We start from the raw sequence: 19,141 nt of genomic DNA, 5'->3' as shown, positions 1-19,141 counted from the left end.
GTCTATCAATACGCTCATGTATATTGCTCACCATCTTGCGAGACAATTTTATGCAGCTCTTTTATAATTCATACGCAAATAATTGTATGAAAATGGCTTAGTCATCATCAATGTATGTTTATGTATGCCTGTGTCTTTTTGGTCTGTTCTTATGATGAGTTCAGATAATAGAATCACTCGTACCTGAAGTCATTCACCTTCACTGCGAAAAGTACTTCCCGGACCCGTCCATCATTCATTCTTGGCACCCACAAAATCCCGACATAAATAACCTCAAAGAAATTTTCGTTTGTTTTTTATGGCATAATACAGAGATCACAAGATTAGTTTTTATTAAAATTGTTTATTATTTGTAGTTTGTTTCATTACTTTTGTGAACTGTATTTTGTAATACAATTTGGTTTTTCTTCTTTTTTACTGAATTGTATTGAATTTTGTTAAACTTTACGATACAATTATAAAATAATCATACAAAGAATGGAGGGGTATATATAATTTCTAAGTTTAGGAAAAATTTTGCAAAAGAAACCATACGAGGCTTGGTAGTTGTATTCCATGAGAAGGAGGGGGGACTAAGTAAATGATGACGATGATTTTGTTTCTTAGCATTCTCTTAATCAGTATTGATTTCTAAAACAAATAATAATAATTGGACTGACTGAAGAGGGTTGGTGAGACATACACTCACATCCAAGGACAAAGCTAGCTTACATTTTATTTGCAAATGTTTTGTTTTTCTTGTGTGGTTTTGTTACTTGCATTTTCTTATGAAGTCTTTTTTCTAAGTAATTAATTTTTTTATTTGTTTGTTTCATTTCTTTGTCACTTCAAGTTTCTGGTTCAACATTAATCAGCTGGTCTCTTCTCACTGTTCTTCCGTGTAAAGTCTTCAGCATTTTTCATGAATTTCTTTCGATCCCTCAGAAATTCTTCGGCCAAATCGGAACGTAGAGGATGTTCCGGCTCCGGATCATTAATGAGAGCTATTAAAGCCTGTATAACTTGATCTGTACGTGTGGCAGGTTTCCAATTTTCCGTGCTGATGATGGGCAGGCATACTTGGCCCTTTTCATCTATGTTGGGGTGATAGATTTTTGTTTTGAAATTGATCTTTGGCGGCTTGAAGGGATACTCGGCCGGAAAGTTGATTTCGATGCGAAAAGCTCCCTTGTTATAGGGTGGGTTGTCGGGAACAATGAGACCCGTCCAACGCAAGAGGTTATCATCGTCGGTGTTAATTTCACGAAAGGATTTCAATTGACATTGCTGCAAATCTGTTAGTTCCTTGCGTAAACGACGTGGTGCTGTCATGTTATTAATTCACAGCAGAAAAATTTTGCAATTCAATTTGCCAATAGTTTTTGTTGTTTTCGGATTTCAACTATAAAAAATATTCGAGAAATATGTGTTACACTCACTGTTGCCAGCAATTTTGGTTTGTGGAATTCCGCACAATTTTCGCACAAAATCTCCCAAAAACGTCAAAATTTCATCGACTGTAATGGCAACACTAGTTTTTCCCTTCTTTTGATTCTCTTTTTGTATATCATTCCTTTTCATAACAATTTTCCATGTGCCGATTTTTTGCAACCATTCGACTTTAACAGTGTTGTCAACGTTATTATTAAAAGTTTTCATCAGAAATGCTATATTATAATAAATGGTTCTGTAGTATAAAACATAGCTTCCCAACGCAATTTGACTTTCCAAATGGAATAAAGTGATTGTTTTTCAGATATTTTTTCCAATAAACACAGGATGAGCGTTTTTCAAATGCAACAACTTTTCAGTTTGAGGGTAAATATAATTTTCAACATAAATTCATCTTGAATAGCTCATCTTCAATACATCTTCAAATTGTTTGCGAATTACTTCCAATTTGCCAAAATGTTGACGAAATCTTTGAAAAGGCGTTGAAGATAATATGAGTAAACTTTGGCCAAACACTAACCTAAAATGCAACGAAAAAACCATGTGGTGTTCAAAACTTATTTGTGCAACGAAGTTCGTGGTCAATTGCAAGAAATAAAAAAATGGAAAATTTTAGACAAATAACCAAATAGTTTATAAAAATAGGTAAGTGAAAATAAAACTTTAAGGAAGTCTCTAAATGTATATCTCTTTGCAGGAAACTAAAATTATGGATTCTACGTTCTTGAAAACATTAAAAATCTTGCCGATGAAAAAATGGTGGACAATTAACTGGAACTGCTACAAATAGTTTATAATAATTGGTACGTCAATATAAAAATTAAATCAACACTTTAGAGAAGTCACTAAATTTAAATCTCTTTGCAGAAAACTAAAATCTTTGGATGCTACATTCTTGCTAACAATAAGAAGCTGACCAATGAAAAATGAGTGGCTTATCGACAAGAAAAAGTTTCCAGAAACATTACAAGTGCAACAAATTAAAATTGTTAAAAACAACAAATTGTTGAAATCAACAACTTCTGGATGAAAATGTGCATCACATCGCCAGTTTAATTCATATGCTATTATCAGTTTAAAATGGATATTTTGTGAATTCCTTCTGCTGGAAATCAATTCTAACACGCGGTCCAGTACGTTCCTAATTTCAAATTGCCCGCATGTTAAGTGGACGCCCGAAAGAGGTGGTTACCGACGAAAACATCAAAAAAATCCCCAAAATGATTTTGAATGACCGTAAAATGAAGTTGATCGAGATAGCAGAGGCCTTAAAGATATCGAAAGAACATGTTGGTCATATCATTCATCAATATTTGGATATGCGGAAGCTCTGTGCAAAATGGGTGCCGCGCGAGCTCACATTTGACCAAAAACAACAACATGTTGATGATTCTGAGCGGTATTTGCAGCTGTTAACTCGTAATACACCCAAGTTTTTCCGTCGATATGTGACAATGAATGAAACATGGCTCCATCACTACAATCCGGAGTCCAATCGACAGTCGGCTGAGTGGACAGCGACCGGTGAACCGTCTCCGAAGCGTGGAAAGACTCAAAAGTCCGCTGGCAAAGTAATGGCTTCTGTTTTTGGGATGCGCATGGAATAATTTTTATCGATTATCTTGAGAAGGGAAAAACCATCAACAGTGACTATTATACGGCGTTATTGGAGCATTTGAAGGTCGAAATCGCGGCAAAACGGCCCCATATGAAGCAGAAAAAAGTGTTGTTCCACCAAGACAACGCACCGTGCCACAAGCCATTGAGAACGATGGCAAAAATTCATGAATTGGGCTTCGAATTGCTTCCCCAACCACCGTATTCTCCAGATCTGGCCCCAGCGACTTTTTCTTGTTCTCAGAACTCAAAAGGATGCTCGCAGGGAAAAAATTTGGCTGCAATGAATGAACTGATCGCCGAAACTGAGGACTATTTTGAGGCAAAACCGAAGGAGTACTACCAAAATTGTATCAAAAACTTTGGAAGGTCGTTATTATTGTTGTATCGCTCTTGAAAGGAACTATGTGTTTTTCTTTGTTAGACCGGGGACTTATCAGCCAACCTGTTATGAAGTTTGTTTTCTGTTTTTCTGCATTCGGAAATTTCTTTGCAATTAACATTATTTTAAGATCTGAGAACAGGTAATACTGTGAAAGGGGAAGTCTTTACGATCCGAGGTTTGATTTCGTTGTTTTGCTTTTAAAATGATCTAATAAGGTGGGCATTTATTTATTCAGTCTACTAATTTCAAGTTTGGCCGTTTTAATCCATTTTAAAGAATATTTACTTTAAAAAAAGTTGCTTTAGACTATTCCCCATCGCATACATAAGTTCCGCCAATTTGAAATCGTGGAGTTTTGTCACTTTATCCTCAGTGATAGCCATTTTTGGATGGCCATAATAAATCCGGAGACCATTCTGCTTCCAAAATCTAAGCCCTATCTGTCTGAAATGTTGTCAGTAATTTTTTTTGCTCTATTTATTTATTTCTATGAGACAGGGAAGCGATTACCTATTTCTCTTACTCAACTTTTCTAGAATCTGCTCCCTTCACACTCAGAAACAATATTTTTGGACAATAGTAAATAAGGGAATTAAGCTACTACTAAATTGTTTAATAAATGAAATGAATATGAGCAGTAGTTTTTAAATCGCCCCTAAAAGAAAATTGAAACTATTCTGACTTGACGTATATCGGTTTTATATATATCAAAAATTACATTACGTTATCCCCGTTATGCATTTACTTGACATGATTTCCGTTCGACTAACTATACATTAAAATGACATACAGAAAGAATATGTAGTTGTAAATATGAGTATCTATGTGGCATTTGGGCTAAGGTATTTGTGAAAATTTGTATCTATGTGGCATTTTCGCTTATATGTGTTAGTGTAATTCGCCCATCATCCGTAACAATTCATGACCAACCAGATAGTAGTTCTCAATATTGAAAGTCAGTCGTCTTTCAATTTTTCTATGAGAAGGGGAGACGTGTGTTAATAGTTTGCGCTTTAAAAAACAAAAAACGGAGTTTTTTACATTTCTTTTTTTAGTTCGTTCATTTTTCTAACCAAAAATCTAATAAGACTTTGCATTTTATATCTCGCATAAACGTGTGTTATTTAAGAAAGACAACAAACGAAGAGCACCAAGAAGTGTTGTGAAGAAAACACAATAACGCATTAATGAAACTACAAAAACTACGAGAATTTTTTTCTTATTAACTCCACGTGAAAGTGGGAGCAACCATTTATCTACGCCTTGCGGTATCGAAAAAGAAAACGTACCATTTGCACGTAACGATATATGATCAGTGTATATGTGCAGTGATGAAGAGTTTTGTTGTAGAGGCGCTCTAATTGTACGGGTCGGGGTCTCTTAAACGTACGTTTCACTTTTTTTCTTTGGCTGATGTAGAAAAAATCAAAGAAAATCTAAAAAATACTTTCGTGAAAGACGAAACGTGATATTTGTGCGATTGCTTTTTTATTTTTGTTTGTTATAACTGTAACTTAAAAGACTGAATTATTAAACAAGAACAACAACAAAAAAACTGAATTAATTTTAGTGAAATATTTAATCCACGACGACATTTTTCATCTTCGACTCACTCACACACACCAGCAAAACGAAACGCGAGAAATGATGAATAATTAGCACAGCTAAATAAGAAGAAAAATATAAGAAAAAGTAATAAGGCAAAAACAAGAGAGAGAAATCCAAACCACAAAACAAAAAATCTACAGCTGTGCGAGAGGAGGCAGATACTTCCAAAATATTCATCATAACAAAACCCACACATAAATGACCAAATTGACCAAACAAGCAAAGAAACAAACTATGCGAGAGTGTGTGCGTGTGAAATCAATTGATAAACAATAACAAAAAAGCGAGTTAAACGAAAAAAAACAAAAGAAAATAAAATAAAAATATTTTTAATAATAATCCTAAAAAAAATTATGCATATAATTGTTCGAAAATTGTGAAATCTATTAGAAAAAAGAAGTGAACAAAAGATATAATATAGAGATCAAAGATCTAACTACATATCTTAATCAAAATATACGATAAAATCAGTGCATATTTTTGGTGAAAAGATCTGTAGCAATCTGAGTGTACGATTGCACTTAGTAAAGTATCTGGAAAAAACTCAACTGGAGGAATACTTACGTACTTTTGTATTTGTAATATTCATCTGTGGGCGAGCTTACAAAAGCTACCCACATCCGTGTCTTAAAGTCAACAATCCCTTCGTTGTTGCAGTTTCGATAAGGTGTCTCATATACACAAAAAATAAACAACGATTCAGCATCCACCCAATCATAGTATATCATTACTACATTGATAACAATTATCTGCTTTATATTCAGAATTTCTATCTTCGCTTAGGCTTACGGTAAGTAAACAAACATATGACACTTGCATTGTCATAGGGTTGCCAATAACTCAAATTAAAAACATGTGCAAATTATTGGTCACAATAAAAGGCTTGATGAAATTTTATATAACGTTCACACTAGGGACGAAATTTCGATGTTTTGAACCAATATTTCAAGTGTTCACATTTGCAAAAAATTGAAATATCGTCCATTTGCGGATGTAACAGTTTGATTTGATTGCAAACAAAACAGTAAACATTGGAAGATTTTTTTATAAAGGCCGGTACTCTGTTCGGTTTTCGCGTTGAAACTCCATACAAAACCAAAAAATGCGAAAAACTAGCGAAATTTTTTCCATGTGATACTTTGTTTTTTTTTCGAGTTGAAAAGCTGACGTAAATCGATCAGTCAGTATTTTCATAACATCCCTGCCAACATTTTTTGAATTTGGGGGCGCTTCTGAGAATCTCCACTACATCGAAAACAGTCGTATACGATATCTAAAACTCCTCGGAAAAGCGCCGTCAATATTGAGAAATTGTACCACGCCAAATTACTACAAAAAAGTATCGCATGAGTGCAATTATTAGGTGCCCTTCTGGATACATTTAGAAGGACGCCAATAAGAGCCCCTTCAAACAATCAGACAAAGTGCATTTTAAGATAGTTGTAAAAGAATCATTGTTGTCAAGTTAAACACGATTGTTTTGATGTTTATTATTTTTATTAAACATTTATAAATTCTCTTAAATATAACATTTATACGACTATCACATTTAACATATTTGTATGCATTAATAAAAGATTGATGTTGAGTTACAAGTTGCAAGTTACATGTTGTAGCTTCTATCAGCCAGTGATTTTATTCCCAATGGAGGCGGCGTGTCTGGAAAAATATTTGAAAAACTATCACTTTATTCCATTTGGAAAGTCAACAATTGTTCATCAATATTCCTTTCACAATTTTAAGCGAAATAACTATGTTTTCAGCACTTCATTATCATCTTTATTTAAATAAATTAAAAGAAGCTAGTTGTGCTTGGTGTTTCACAAAATATAAAATGGCTCTTGTAACAATAGGGCTCTTGTAACAATAGGGCTATCCAGAACATCGTTGCACTGGTGTTCTATCCAGAACATCTCATCAGTGCAAGTCGCGCCGATCTTGCCAGATTGTGTTTTGATAAAGTGACGCTTCATCGATTCACAATAGCACTTTATTGTGACTAATTTATCGAAAAACATGAAATTCAAAGTGGTATAGTGTCATAAATAATCGCATCAGTAAATATTTATTACTAATTTGAGCATTTCATAAATTAAAAATGCAAGATTTCACTTCTTTTCTGTGATTGTTTTTGAACAGCTGATGACAGTGTTGCATATTTTTGGAGATGTCCTGGATAAACGAGTACTCTCCCTGCCAGCATTTCAATGTTCCATTTCATCCTCATCGCTACCACAGACTCGTAAGTGACACTGCAACAATCGCCAACTGTGATAGTACTTTGCCATCACTATTCGCATGAAAGTATTTTGCCATCACTATTGTTACAAGAGCCATTTTATATTTTGTGAAACACCAAGCGCAACTGACTTATTATAATTTATTTCAATGAAAACGAAAATAAAGTGCTGAAAACATAGTTATTACGCTTAAAATTGTGAAAAGTAAATTGGTGAACAATTTTTGACTTTCCAAATGGAATAAAGTGATAGTTTTTCAAATATTTTTCCAGACACGCTGCCTCCATTGGGAATAAAAGTACTGGCTGATAAACGCTACAACATTTAACTTACAACTTGTAACGCTACATCAATCTCTTATTAATGCATAAAAATGTGATGTGATAGTCGTATAAATGTTATATTTATGAGAATTTATAAATGTTTCATAAAATTAATAAACATCTAAAAATCGTGTTTTACTTGACCACAATGATTCTTTTACAACTATCTTAAAATGCACTTTGTCTGATTGTTTGAAGGGGCTCTTATGGCGTCCTTCTAAATGTATCCAGAAGGGCTCCTAATAATTGCACTCATGCGATACTTTTTTGTAGTAACTTGGCGTGGTACAACTTCTCAATAGTGACGGCGCTTTTCCGAGGAGTTTTGGTTATCGTATACGACTGTTTTCGACGTAGTGGGGATTCTCAGGAGCGCCCCCAAATTCAAAAAATGTTGGCAGGGCTGTTTTCTTTTAGTCCTTCAAGGCTTAGGGTATCCAGTGCTAAAAGAAAACAGCCCTAATAGTGAAGGCAAAATACTTTCATGCGAATAGTGATGGCAAAATACTATCACAGTTGGTGATTGTTGCAGTGTCGCTTACGAGACTGTGATAGCGAAGGGGATGAAATGGAACTTTGAAATGCTGGTAGGGAAATTATGTTCGATAACACATTAAGGCCGGTACTCTGTTTGTTGGTGCGAAAAAAGTTCCCCTCAATTATTGTTTCGCTAGTGCCATCACTAGTTCCTTGTAAATTACTTGAATAAAAACAAAAGAATAAGTGCCGACATAGTTAATACGCTTAAAATTGTGAAAGGTATATTAGTGAAAAATTTTCGACATTCCAAATGGAATAAAGTGATTTTTTTTTCAGGCACGCTGCATTGATGAAGGATAAACACACTGGCTGGCGATGGTACATCAGCAGAATTGCATCTTTTAACGCAACACATCCCTTTATTAATACAAAACATTATGTGCAATGTGATTTTAGACGTATAAATGTTATACATGGAAGAATTTTTACATTAATAAAAAAATAATAAAGCTCTAAATAATCCTGTTTTAGTTGACCACATTGATAGTTGTACTATCATAAAATGCACTTGGTATGACTGTTCGTGGGGGCTCTTATTGGCTTCGTGCTAAATAAATCCAAAAAGTCTCCTAATAATTGCACTCATGCGATACTTTATTGTAGTATCTTGGCGTGGTACAACTTCACTATTGCGCTTTTCCGACGAGATTAGGATGTCGTATACGATAGTTTTAAATTTAATTAATAATTACAATTAATACCGACTTTTAAACTAAAACCTCATACACATTTCATTTGCCTCAAAAAAAAAAAGGGATTTCAAATCTACTTTTATTAGATTTCGAGCGTAATGCGTCGTCCAGGTTATAAGTTTTTCCGGACGGAATGTCAGTGTTTGTAAAGAATTTTACAGTGTGGCCAATCGATACGAATTGTCGGCGATGACTAAATAATCAGTAAATGTGTTATCGATCCCATAAACATACAGCAGTATCGATTATGTCTTCGGACATAACTTATGGTGTGGCCAATATCTGGGATATGTTCGACACGAACACTGTCTTCCGGATAAACTTATTGTGTGGACGGCGAATAATGTGAATGGGCTATAAATTGGATAAAACAATTGGGTTCCATTGGTTTTTCGTCAACATAAATACCCTGTTTATGTAAATCGAACAAAAAACCAGTCACTCCAATTCGAATCAATTTGGGGTTTTCTATTTTGGATCGTTCGTTTTTATGGGAATACGTTGATTTTCAAAAATGTGTATTTTCAAATTTTTCTGAAAATTTATTCCAATGATCATTTCCTACTCATCAACAATATCCCAATAAACACAAACGTTTGAAAAATACTAAAATTCAATAATTTTTCAAACATTTTTTCAAAGGATTAGGGTAACATTCAAGTTGAGAAATTGTTGAGAAAATCGCGTTCTCAACAAAAAACAGACATTACCCTCAACAGTAAAATTCAACACAATAGCAATAATTTCTCAATTGTAATCCTCAAATTGAAATGCATCGCTACTCAATAATTTCTCAAACAGTTTTCAATGTGATAAAAATAAAAAAATAGCATTGTTGCGAATACTTTCAAACCACAATTTGTATGAAAGTCAATCCTAGTTCTAACTGAAAGTCAATACTAAATTTCTAGAGATTTTGTAAATTTTATTATTTTTTTCGTTAACAAATATAATAATCTTAAAAATAACATTAATAATATATAAAAATAATAATATAATACCAAAAAAAATGTAATTATCTTATTAAACGTGTTAATAAATAAAACTATGAATACAACTTTAAATATCTTAAACATTTTTACATGTATAATTCCATTTCCTCCATAATGTTGGTGTCAAATAACTATTAATTAATATCCTGGCAATTTGAAATAATTACTATCGAGGAACTTGCTGGCTTGTGTGTTAGAATAGATTCCAGCAAGAGGAAATCACAAAATATCAAACTGATGACGGGATGTAAATTGATGTAATGCACATTTTCATCCAGAAGTTCTTGATATAGGAATTGTTGCACTTTGTTTTAATTGGTTGCACCTTGTAAGTTTTCTGAAAACTTTTCTTTGTTGTTCCCTTCATCGGTTTTTCATCGGCCAACATCTTCCAAGAATATACCATCCAATAATTTTAGTTTTCTGCAAAACAATCGAGTTTTGTGATTTCCATTATGTTTTCATTTCACTTTTTATTTTGACTTACCAATTTGTATTTCTTCCAACTGACCACGTACTTCGTGTTTTCCTCAAGAACGTTGGTTTTACAAAATTGTTGTTATTAAAATACTGGCAATTTTCAGGAACTTGATGACTAGATAATTGGAATAAATTTCCAGCAATTTCAATTCACAAAATAACAAATTAAACCGATGATGCGATGTAAATTAAACTATCGATGTGATGCGAATTATCATCCAGTAGTTGTTGATATGGAAAAGAATAAATACCAAGTTTTTTTGGTTGCACTTTGATTTATGGAAACTTTTTCTTCTCGATAAGCCACTATCATTTTTCATCGGCCAGTCTCTTAATGTGTCCAAGAATCAGCATCCAAATATTTTAGTTGTCTGCAAAGAGATTTGATTTTAGTGACTTCCTTAAAGTTTTCATTTCGTGTTTTAATTTTACTTACCAATTATTATAAGCAATTTCAATTGATTATTAAAAAATTTCCATATTTTTTTATTTCTTCCACGAACTTTGTTGTCCAAAGTAGTGTTGAAAACCATGTGGTTTTTTCGTCAACAAATAAGAACAAAAAAAAAACAAACAACAAAACTTTAAATATCTTAAATATAGTAAACACTTTTGCATTGATAATTCGGTTTCCTTCCTTTTGGTTCCTTCGTTTTATTAACATGCGAGCAATTTGAAATTAGGAACGTACTGGACCGCGTGTGAGAATTGATTTTCAGCAGAAGGAATTCACAAACTATCCATTTTAAACTGATAATAGCATATGAATTAAACTGACGATGTGATGCACATTTTCATCCAGAAGTTGTTGATTTCAACAATTTGTTGTTTTTAACAATTTTAATTGGTTGCACTTGTAATGTTTCTGGAAACTTTTTCTTGTCGATAAGCCACTCAATTTTCATTGGTCAGCTTCTTATTGTTTGCAAGAATGTAGCATCCAAGGATTTTAGTTTTCTGCAAAGAGATTTAAATTTAGTGACTTCTTTAAAGTGTTGATTTAGTTTTTCGTATTGACGTACCAATTATTATAAACTATTTGAAGCAGTTCCAGTTAATTGTCCACCTTTTTTTCATTGTTCAGCTTTTTAATGTTTTCAAGAACGTAGAATCCATAATTTTAGTTTTCTGCAAAGAGATATACATTTAGTGACTTCCTTAAAGTTTTATTTCATTTTTTATTTTCACTTACCTATTTTTATATACTATTTGGTTATTTGTCTAAAATTTTCCAATTTTTTTTATTTCTTGCAATTGACCACGAACTTCGTTGCACAAATAAGTATTGAAAACCACATGGTTTTTTCGTTGCATTTTAGGGTAGTGTTTTGTCAAAGTTTTCTCAATTCATATTCAACACCTTTTCAAAGATTTCGTCAACATTTTGGCAAATTGGAAGTAATTCGCAAACAATTTGAAGATGTATTGCAGATGAGCTATTTCAAGTCAAGTTGAATTTATGTTGAAAATTATATTTACCCTCAAACTGAAAAGTTGTTCCATTTGAAAAACGCTCATTCTGTGTTTATTGGGATATGAAGTGGCTTGCCTTTCGACATAGAGGAACCCAAGTCAATTTCCTTTCCTTTGAATTGCGAAAGAAAGATCTCGTTCCATATATAGGAACATGGCAAAATATGTGAAAACATTACATCTACAATGAAAATAAACACACTGTTTGCAGTTGTACACTTAATTAAGGTGGGTTTTGAACGAATTTTTGTTCAAATGCGCTTCGAGAAAGCTGAAACCTTCTGAATGCGTCTGACAAGCGTCACACCAAATGTTGCATTGACGGTGCTTTTTCCACACATGTTTGTAATTTTTTTGTTGTTTTTCGTTATTTGTGTTTCGTTATTATTTAATTGAAAAACTTAATTTTCTTCGTGTATCAAAATTCTTCTGTTCCACTTCCCATCCACTATGATCTAATTAGTTTCTCGTGTATACATAGCGTTATATTTGGATTAATATCCCTTTTTCGCTAGCATGTTTACCTTCCCAGGCTCTAATTCAGTTTTCTGGCTAAAATAATACCATTCAGATATTGCCCAGAAATGTATGTATTATTGTCTTTCACGCATTCACATACAAACTCCTTTTCGCCGGTTTCGTATAACTCTTTTTTACCGAACCCTAGCTTTTCGAGACATATCCCAGATATACGCCGCACTATATGATCTGGGGGTTAATAACGGCATTCGATATCGAATTCATAATCGTATCGAAAAAATTGTCGATACGATTAAAAGTTTGGATCACGGCATTCGATCGAAATTTGATGCAATTTCTCTAGCATTGCCAACAGCAAAAAACGAAGCAGAACAAAATGAAATGATAAAATTAAGTTAGCGGCACAAAATAGAATGAAGATTTCAAAGTAAAAAGTAAATTGTATTGCATTATATATTATGGACCCATATCTCTTTTTACATTCCTCCGAATTCCTTCCTAATTGGAGGATGAGATAAATATAAAATAATTCGGCGACAAATAAGGAATAAAAGTGCGCATTGTTATTGGTGTAAGTACATGGGTTTGGAATGGTGTGGACTTGTTAAAAAGTCACCTTTGGAGGCTCAATGGACGATTTCGGCTGACGAAGGAAGCGTTCAAATGGAAAATAATTTTTGGTGGCACGTCAACGTCAATTATATCGCTTTACAATTGTCTGCCGTCTTAAAACTTTTTGCCTGTGGAATCCTTCATCATTCACTATTCTTACAAGGTGGTCCAGAATCGTTATGTTGTCACGGAATTTGCAATTTACCAATCGAAAAAATTGTCGATCAAAAAAAAAACTCGATATCGAATACCGTGATCCGAAAAATTTAGATTTCGATTAAAAGTTCTCGATATCGAATGCCGTGATTAGCCCCCTTTTCGATGAAAGTTTCTTAAAAATATATAAATCATATATTTATAGACAGAACTGAGCCGTACAGATTATAAGTTTATTGCTAATGTGATCGATAACGCACTTTTCGATTATTTAGTTAACACCGACAATTCCTAGCAATTAGACACACTGTAAGGTTCTTTACAAACACAGACACTCCGTTCGGATGAACTTATAGTCTAGCGCATAAGATGGGTACCATGTTCGGTTTTCGAGCTGAAAATCGCTTTTTTTCACGATTACTTTTCCGGAAATAATCAAAATTATAAATGAAAACAAACATATTCCTGTAAAGTTTTGCTGAAATCTAGAGGAACAAGAAACTGCACATCAATTGAGTTAATTTATATGCTTTATATTGAACTTTTTTTATAAAGTAACCTCAAAAATATGAACGCAAAAAGCTAATATAATACTGACCTTTACACAAAAAGTAATTTTTACTCGCCATAGTAAATAAGCAAAATCACCAATTTATTATTTGTTATATTTAAAAAAATGTGGAAACCCATACACATGTTTTTATATGACATTCAAGGGAAACGTCGAGCGCGAGAGTATCTATGGGTAGGGAAAACAAACACAGACACAAAAACTATGCGGGGAGCATGGTTTATAAACGCAACTCTTCACAAATATGTGAATGAATTAAGTAATATAAAAAAGAGTAGGTCGGTCATTCGGGCGTGTTTTCCAATTACTCTCTACTTCTTCTCTTCGTGTCAAGATCATTTGTTTGTATGCATATCTCGATGCTTTGATCAGCTGTTTACGATAGCTTTGTAATGTTTGTAAACATGTTATAGAGATTACACGATGACGAATTCTGTATTTGCTGGTTTTGATACAAAGAACTTTATATGCACGCATACATTTGTTTTCATCGATATAAAGACATATGTACTTGTACACATGTATATTGAGGTCAATATTCAAATATCAAGAGTTTTTTATTTGTGTGGAAATTTTACATCAATGGTTATTCTACACTAATTGATATTTACATCTTTAAGTCATCTTCTTGACAAGTGTTCTGGTTTTTATTTTCCAAATAGGAAAAGCAAATGTTCTTCTAGGCAAATAATTGAATCGAAGATAATACAAAAATTGAAATTTTTGGGTTTTGAGATTCGAAAACAGATCACGGGGAGTAATTCTTTATTATTGTCTATGGGATTCGTCATTCAATCTTCGAACTGAACGGACTTTTTTTAATTGCGGATTATTTCATCGTAATAAGTACTTATTACGACTTTCAAGTGTGGTGGTAAATTAAGTCACCATCCAGCGAAATTCAAAGTCATCCACGGGGTTGCTAACTTCAGGGCCTTGTCGACGGGTATCGGCTGAAGTTATAAATTTGGGCAATGACGAAGAGTTAGGCCAAATTAGTAGACCAGTAAACGAATCGACAGGTTGCGATAATTTGACAAGTCGAACCTTCCCTAAAGGCCGGTACTATGTTCATTATGGCGAAAAAATTTATAGAAATCATTATTTCGCACATAGAAAGCGGTGTTTATTTAGGTAATGTGGTTGGTGGTTGCTGCTTGCTCTTACAAAATTAACATATTATTTTTCCTTTGGCAATTGATCTGCTACTCCTTTGATCCTTTGTATATTTTCGGAACAAAAATGTGATACGTTTTTGCGTTTTAAACTCACACAAATAGTTTTAATAAATTATTTCTTTATTCACATTGCAAATGGCGCCATGCTGTAAACGTCAGATTTTCAAATCGAAAAAAACAAAGCACTACAAATGGAAAAAAATTCGCTAGTTTTTCGCATTTTTTTGGTTTTGTATGGAGTCTCAATGCGAAAACCGAACAGAGCACCGGCCTTAAGGTAACGACATCAAAAGGAGGTACTCCCTCATGAAAGAGATTTAAGGAACGCAAGCATTTCAAAGTTCAATTTCATCCTCATCGCTACCACAGACCAGGGATGGAAAATACAATTTTTAAGAAAGTACAAAAAAGGTATTTTTTGAGCGGAAAGGTACTTTTTACTAAATTTCAACAAAAAATTCACTGGAAGATTATTGTCAAGAGACTGAATTTTAAAGAAAATAAAATTTTGACAAAATTTTCTATATAAATAAAATTTTGCAAAAATTTTCTATAGAAATAAAATTTTGCAAAAAAATTCTATAGAAAAAATTTTGCAAAAAAATTCTATAGAAAAAATTTTGCAAAATTTTTTCTACTGAAATAAAATTTTGCAAAATTTTCCTATAGAAATAAAATTTTTACAAAATTTTCAATTGAAATAAAATTTTGACAAACTTTTCTATGAAAATAAAATTTTGCAAAAATTCTATATAGAAATAAAATTTTGACAACATTTTCTACCGAAATAAAAAATCGATAATATAGAATCGCATTCTTTTTTCGACTAAAACTTTCTTGAAGTTCAATAAAATCCTGTTTTTGACTATGTCTTTTACAAAATCTAGATTTTCTTCCCACATGCCACATTTGTAAAAGACTATTAGCAAATAAGGTTGATAAAGACTTTCTCAAAATATTAAAATATTTTGTCAAAGCTATTGTACCATAAATCTGATATCGACTCAAAAATGTCTACACAAAAGGTACTAAATCATTCGCGGGGGTACTAGTGTACTGACCGGGGTGAAAAAGGTTTGAAAAAAGTACTATAGTACTGCATTTTCCCATCCCTGCCACAGACTCATAAGTGACACTGCAACAATTGCCAACTGTGATGGGGGAAGCGTATGAAAAAGTATGAAATGTATATGAAAGTATTTTGCCATTACTATTGTTGCAAGAGCAATTTTATTTTTTGTGAAACACCAAGCGCAACTAGCTTCTTATAATTTATTCAAATAAAAACGATAATGAAGTGCTGAAAACATAGTTATTTCGCCTAAAATTGTGAAAGGTATATTGGTGAACAAATTTTGACTTTCCAAATGGAATAAAGTGACAGTTCTTCAAATATTTTTCCAGACACGCTGCCTCCATCGAGAATAAACGCACTGGCTGATAGACGCTGCAACTTGTAACCCAACATCTTTCTTTTAGTAATGCAAAAAAAATATGTTAAATGTGATGTTATAGTCGTATAAATGTTATATTCATAAAAATTTATAAATATTTAATTAAATTAATAAACTTCTACACAATCGTGTTTACTTCACCTCAATGATTCTTTTACAACTACCTTAAAATTCACTTTTTCTGATAGTGCGAAGGGGCTCTTATTGGCGTCGTTCTCAATTTATTAAAAAAGGCACTTCATAATTGCACTCATTCGGTACTCTTTTTCAGTAACTTGGCGTGGTACAATTTCTCAATAGTGACGAGTTTTGGATGTCGTATACGATTCTTTTCGACGTGGTGGGGGTTCTCAGAAGCGCCGTCAAATTCAAAAAATATTGGCAGGGTTGTCGACTAAGCAAAGCAATTGAAGCTGGAAAGAGGGAAAGCTAAAACTTCTACATATCCGTGAAAGTCAAGTTCAGGCTGATATCTCTGTTAGAAGCGGAGATATTTGATGATGAATTTAATTTTAGCCGTGAAAAAAAAGAATTTTACAAAACGCATTATCCCTGCCAGCATTTCAAAGTTCCATTTCATCCTCATCGCTACCACAGAGTCGTAAATGTCACCACAACCATCGCGACCTATGATGTGGGAAGCATATCAAAAAGTACAAAATGTACATGAAAGTATTTTACCATCACTACTGTTAGAAGAGCCATTTTTTTTGTGAAACGCCAAGCGCAACCAGCTTGTTATATTTTATTTAAATAAAAACGAAAATAAAGTTCTGAAAACATAGATATTACGCTTAAAATTGTTAAAGGTATATGGTGAACAATTTTCGACTTTCCAAATAGAATAAAGTGATCGTTTTTCAAATATTTTTCCAGGCACGCTGTCTCCATCGAAAATAAACAAACTGGCTGATAGACGCTGCAATATGTAACTTGCTACTTAAAACTCAACATCATTCTTTTATTAATGCAAAAAATTATGTTAAATGTGATGAGATAAACCGAAAAATGTTATATTTATAAGAAATTATAAATGTTTAATCAAATCAATAAACATCTACACGATCGTGTTTTACTTGACCACAATGATTCTTCTACAATTACCTTAAAATGCACTTTTTCTGATAGTTTGCAGGGTTTCTTATTGGCGTCCTTCGAAATTGATCTAAATAGGCACCTAATAATTGCACTGATGAGAAACTTTTTCATAGTAACTTGGCGTGGTACAACTTCTCAATAGTGACGGCGCTTTTCCGACGAGTTTTTGATGTCGTATATGATTGTTTTCGACGTAGTGGGGATTCTCAGAAGCGCCCCCAAATTCAAAAAATGTTGGCAGGGATATTCAATTTTGTTTGAAAGTTGAAGTTGAAATGTTGAATGAAAAAGATATGGTTTAAACCGGTTATGGAATGCGGGTTTGAATGAACTGATTGTTCCTAAAGCCACATCACTAAGCAAAAATGGGGAAGTACACGAAATTTGAAAAATGCTGTTATAACATCGGCTGTGTCTATAAATGCAACAATGCGCTTCAAAAAATATTTTTTTTGTTTTTAAATGTGAAATAAAATTAAAGTATAAAATTACAACATTTAAAATTTTTCTTTTTAAACCGGACGTGGGTAGTATCAGGTCAATATTTCTAATTGTAGGAGTATCTTACTCCGTAACGCCGTAGGAGATTTTTTTCCAAAAAATTCGCGCTATTTTTTTTAATTTATAATTTTTTAAGCCGGATATGAATATATAATGACTAATATCTCCGGTTATTCTAGAGATAGCTGCTTGACTTTGACGAATAGGTAGAAGTGTTAGCTACACAATACAATCGGTTATTTAGTACCTTTACATCGAATAGCCGGTTATCTGGTTTTACAATTTTAAACGTAACTAATTAGTTGTGGTTTTTATTCAACCCTGCCAGCATTTCAATGTTCCATTTCATCCTCATCGCTACCACAGACTCGTAAGTGACACTGCAACAATCGCCAACTGTGATAGTATTTTGCCATCACTATTCGCATGAAAGTATTTTGCCATCACTATTGTTACAAGAGCAATTTTATATTTTGTAAAACACCAAGCGCAACTGGCTTATTATAATTTATTTCAATGAAAACGAAAATAAAGTGCTGAAAACATAGTTATTACGCTTAAAATTGTGAAAAGTAAATTGGTGAACAATTTTTGACTTTCCAAATGGAATAAATTGATAGTTTTCAAATATTTTTCCAGACACGCTGCCTCCATTGGGAATAAAAGTACTGGCTGATAGACGCTACAACATTTAACTTACAACTTGTAACTCAACATCAATCTCTTATTTATGCATAAAAATGTGTTAAATGTGATATGATAGCCGTATAAATGTTATATTTATGAGAATTTATAAATGTTTCATAAAATTAATAAACATCTACACAATCGTGTTTTACTTGACCACAATGATTCTTTTACAACTATCTAAAATGCACTTGCTCTGATTGTTTGAAGGGGCTCTTATTGGCGTCCTTCTAAATGTATCCAGAAGGGCTCCTAGTAATTGCACTCATGCGATACTTTTTTGAAGTAACTTAGCGTGGTACAACTTCTCAATAGTGACGGCGCTTTTCCGAGGAGTTTTGGATCTCGTATACGACTGTTTTCGACGTAGTGGGGATTCTCTGAAGCGCCCCCAAATTCAAAAAATGTTGGCAGGGAAATAATTTATTTTTTATTTATTATTTTTTTTACAATAAGAAGCTATATGCGCTTGGTGTTTTACAAAATCTTAAAATGGTTCTTGTAACAATAGTGATGGCAAAATACTTGTGTTACATTTCCCCATTATGCGCTTTACGGACTATCAGTTATTCTGGACGACAGTGCTCGTGTCGAACATATTCCATATATTGTACACATTATAA

At 33.0% G+C, this 19,141-nt stretch overlaps 2 protein-coding genes and 2 long non-coding RNA genes across 5 annotated transcripts in view; 2 read left to right on the top strand and 2 right to left on the bottom strand.

The window, feature by feature from the left end:
* Positions 1 to 323: 323 nt before the first annotated feature.
* Positions 324 to 1,439, bottom strand: Ubc10 (ubiquitin conjugating enzyme 10). The gene has a single exon (XM_075310306.1). The coding sequence runs from the start codon at positions 1,309 to 1,311 to the stop codon at positions 847 to 849; it is 465 nt and encodes a 154-aa protein (XP_075166421.1). The 5' UTR covers positions 1,312 to 1,439; the 3' UTR covers positions 324 to 846.
* Positions 1,440 to 1,675: 236 nt separating this feature from the next.
* On the top strand, positions 1,676 to 4,067 carry LOC142238616 (uncharacterized). Its single transcript, XR_012722774.1, has 4 exons — positions 1,676 to 1,797; positions 1,911 to 2,076; positions 2,129 to 2,234; positions 2,299 to 4,067. It is a non-coding gene; the product is annotated as an uncharacterized LOC142238616 (long non-coding RNA).
* Positions 4,068 to 4,393: 326 nt separating this feature from the next.
* The window catches only part of tud (tudor domain containing protein), a 52,307-nt gene continuing 37,559 nt past the window's right edge, over positions 4,394 to 19,141 (top strand). Inside the window, exon 1 of the mRNA XM_075310751.1 lies at positions 4,394 to 5,831. The gene's annotated coding sequence lies outside the window, so the exon portion shown is untranslated. The remainder of the gene's footprint in view (positions 5,832 to 19,141) is intronic.
* LOC142238988 (uncharacterized) lies at positions 10,316 to 11,578 on the bottom strand. Of its 2 annotated transcripts, XR_012722886.1 has the most exons (4): positions 11,501 to 11,578; positions 11,331 to 11,436; positions 10,745 to 11,265; positions 10,316 to 10,679 (listed from the first exon to the last, which is right to left on the bottom strand). It is a non-coding gene; the product is annotated as an uncharacterized LOC142238988 (long non-coding RNA). The 2 variants fall into 2 exon arrangements; XR_012722885.1 differs by having other exon boundaries at positions 10,316 to 11,265.

Source organism: Haematobia irritans, chromosome 5 (genome assembly GCF_050003625.1).
Source record: "Haematobia irritans isolate KBUSLIRL chromosome 5, ASM5000362v1, whole genome shotgun sequence".
Lineage (NCBI taxonomy): Eukaryota > Metazoa > Arthropoda > Insecta > Diptera > Muscidae > Haematobia > Haematobia irritans.
The sequence above is the reverse complement of the archived record's forward strand: the minus strand, read 5'-3'. Positions and strand labels throughout refer to the sequence as shown.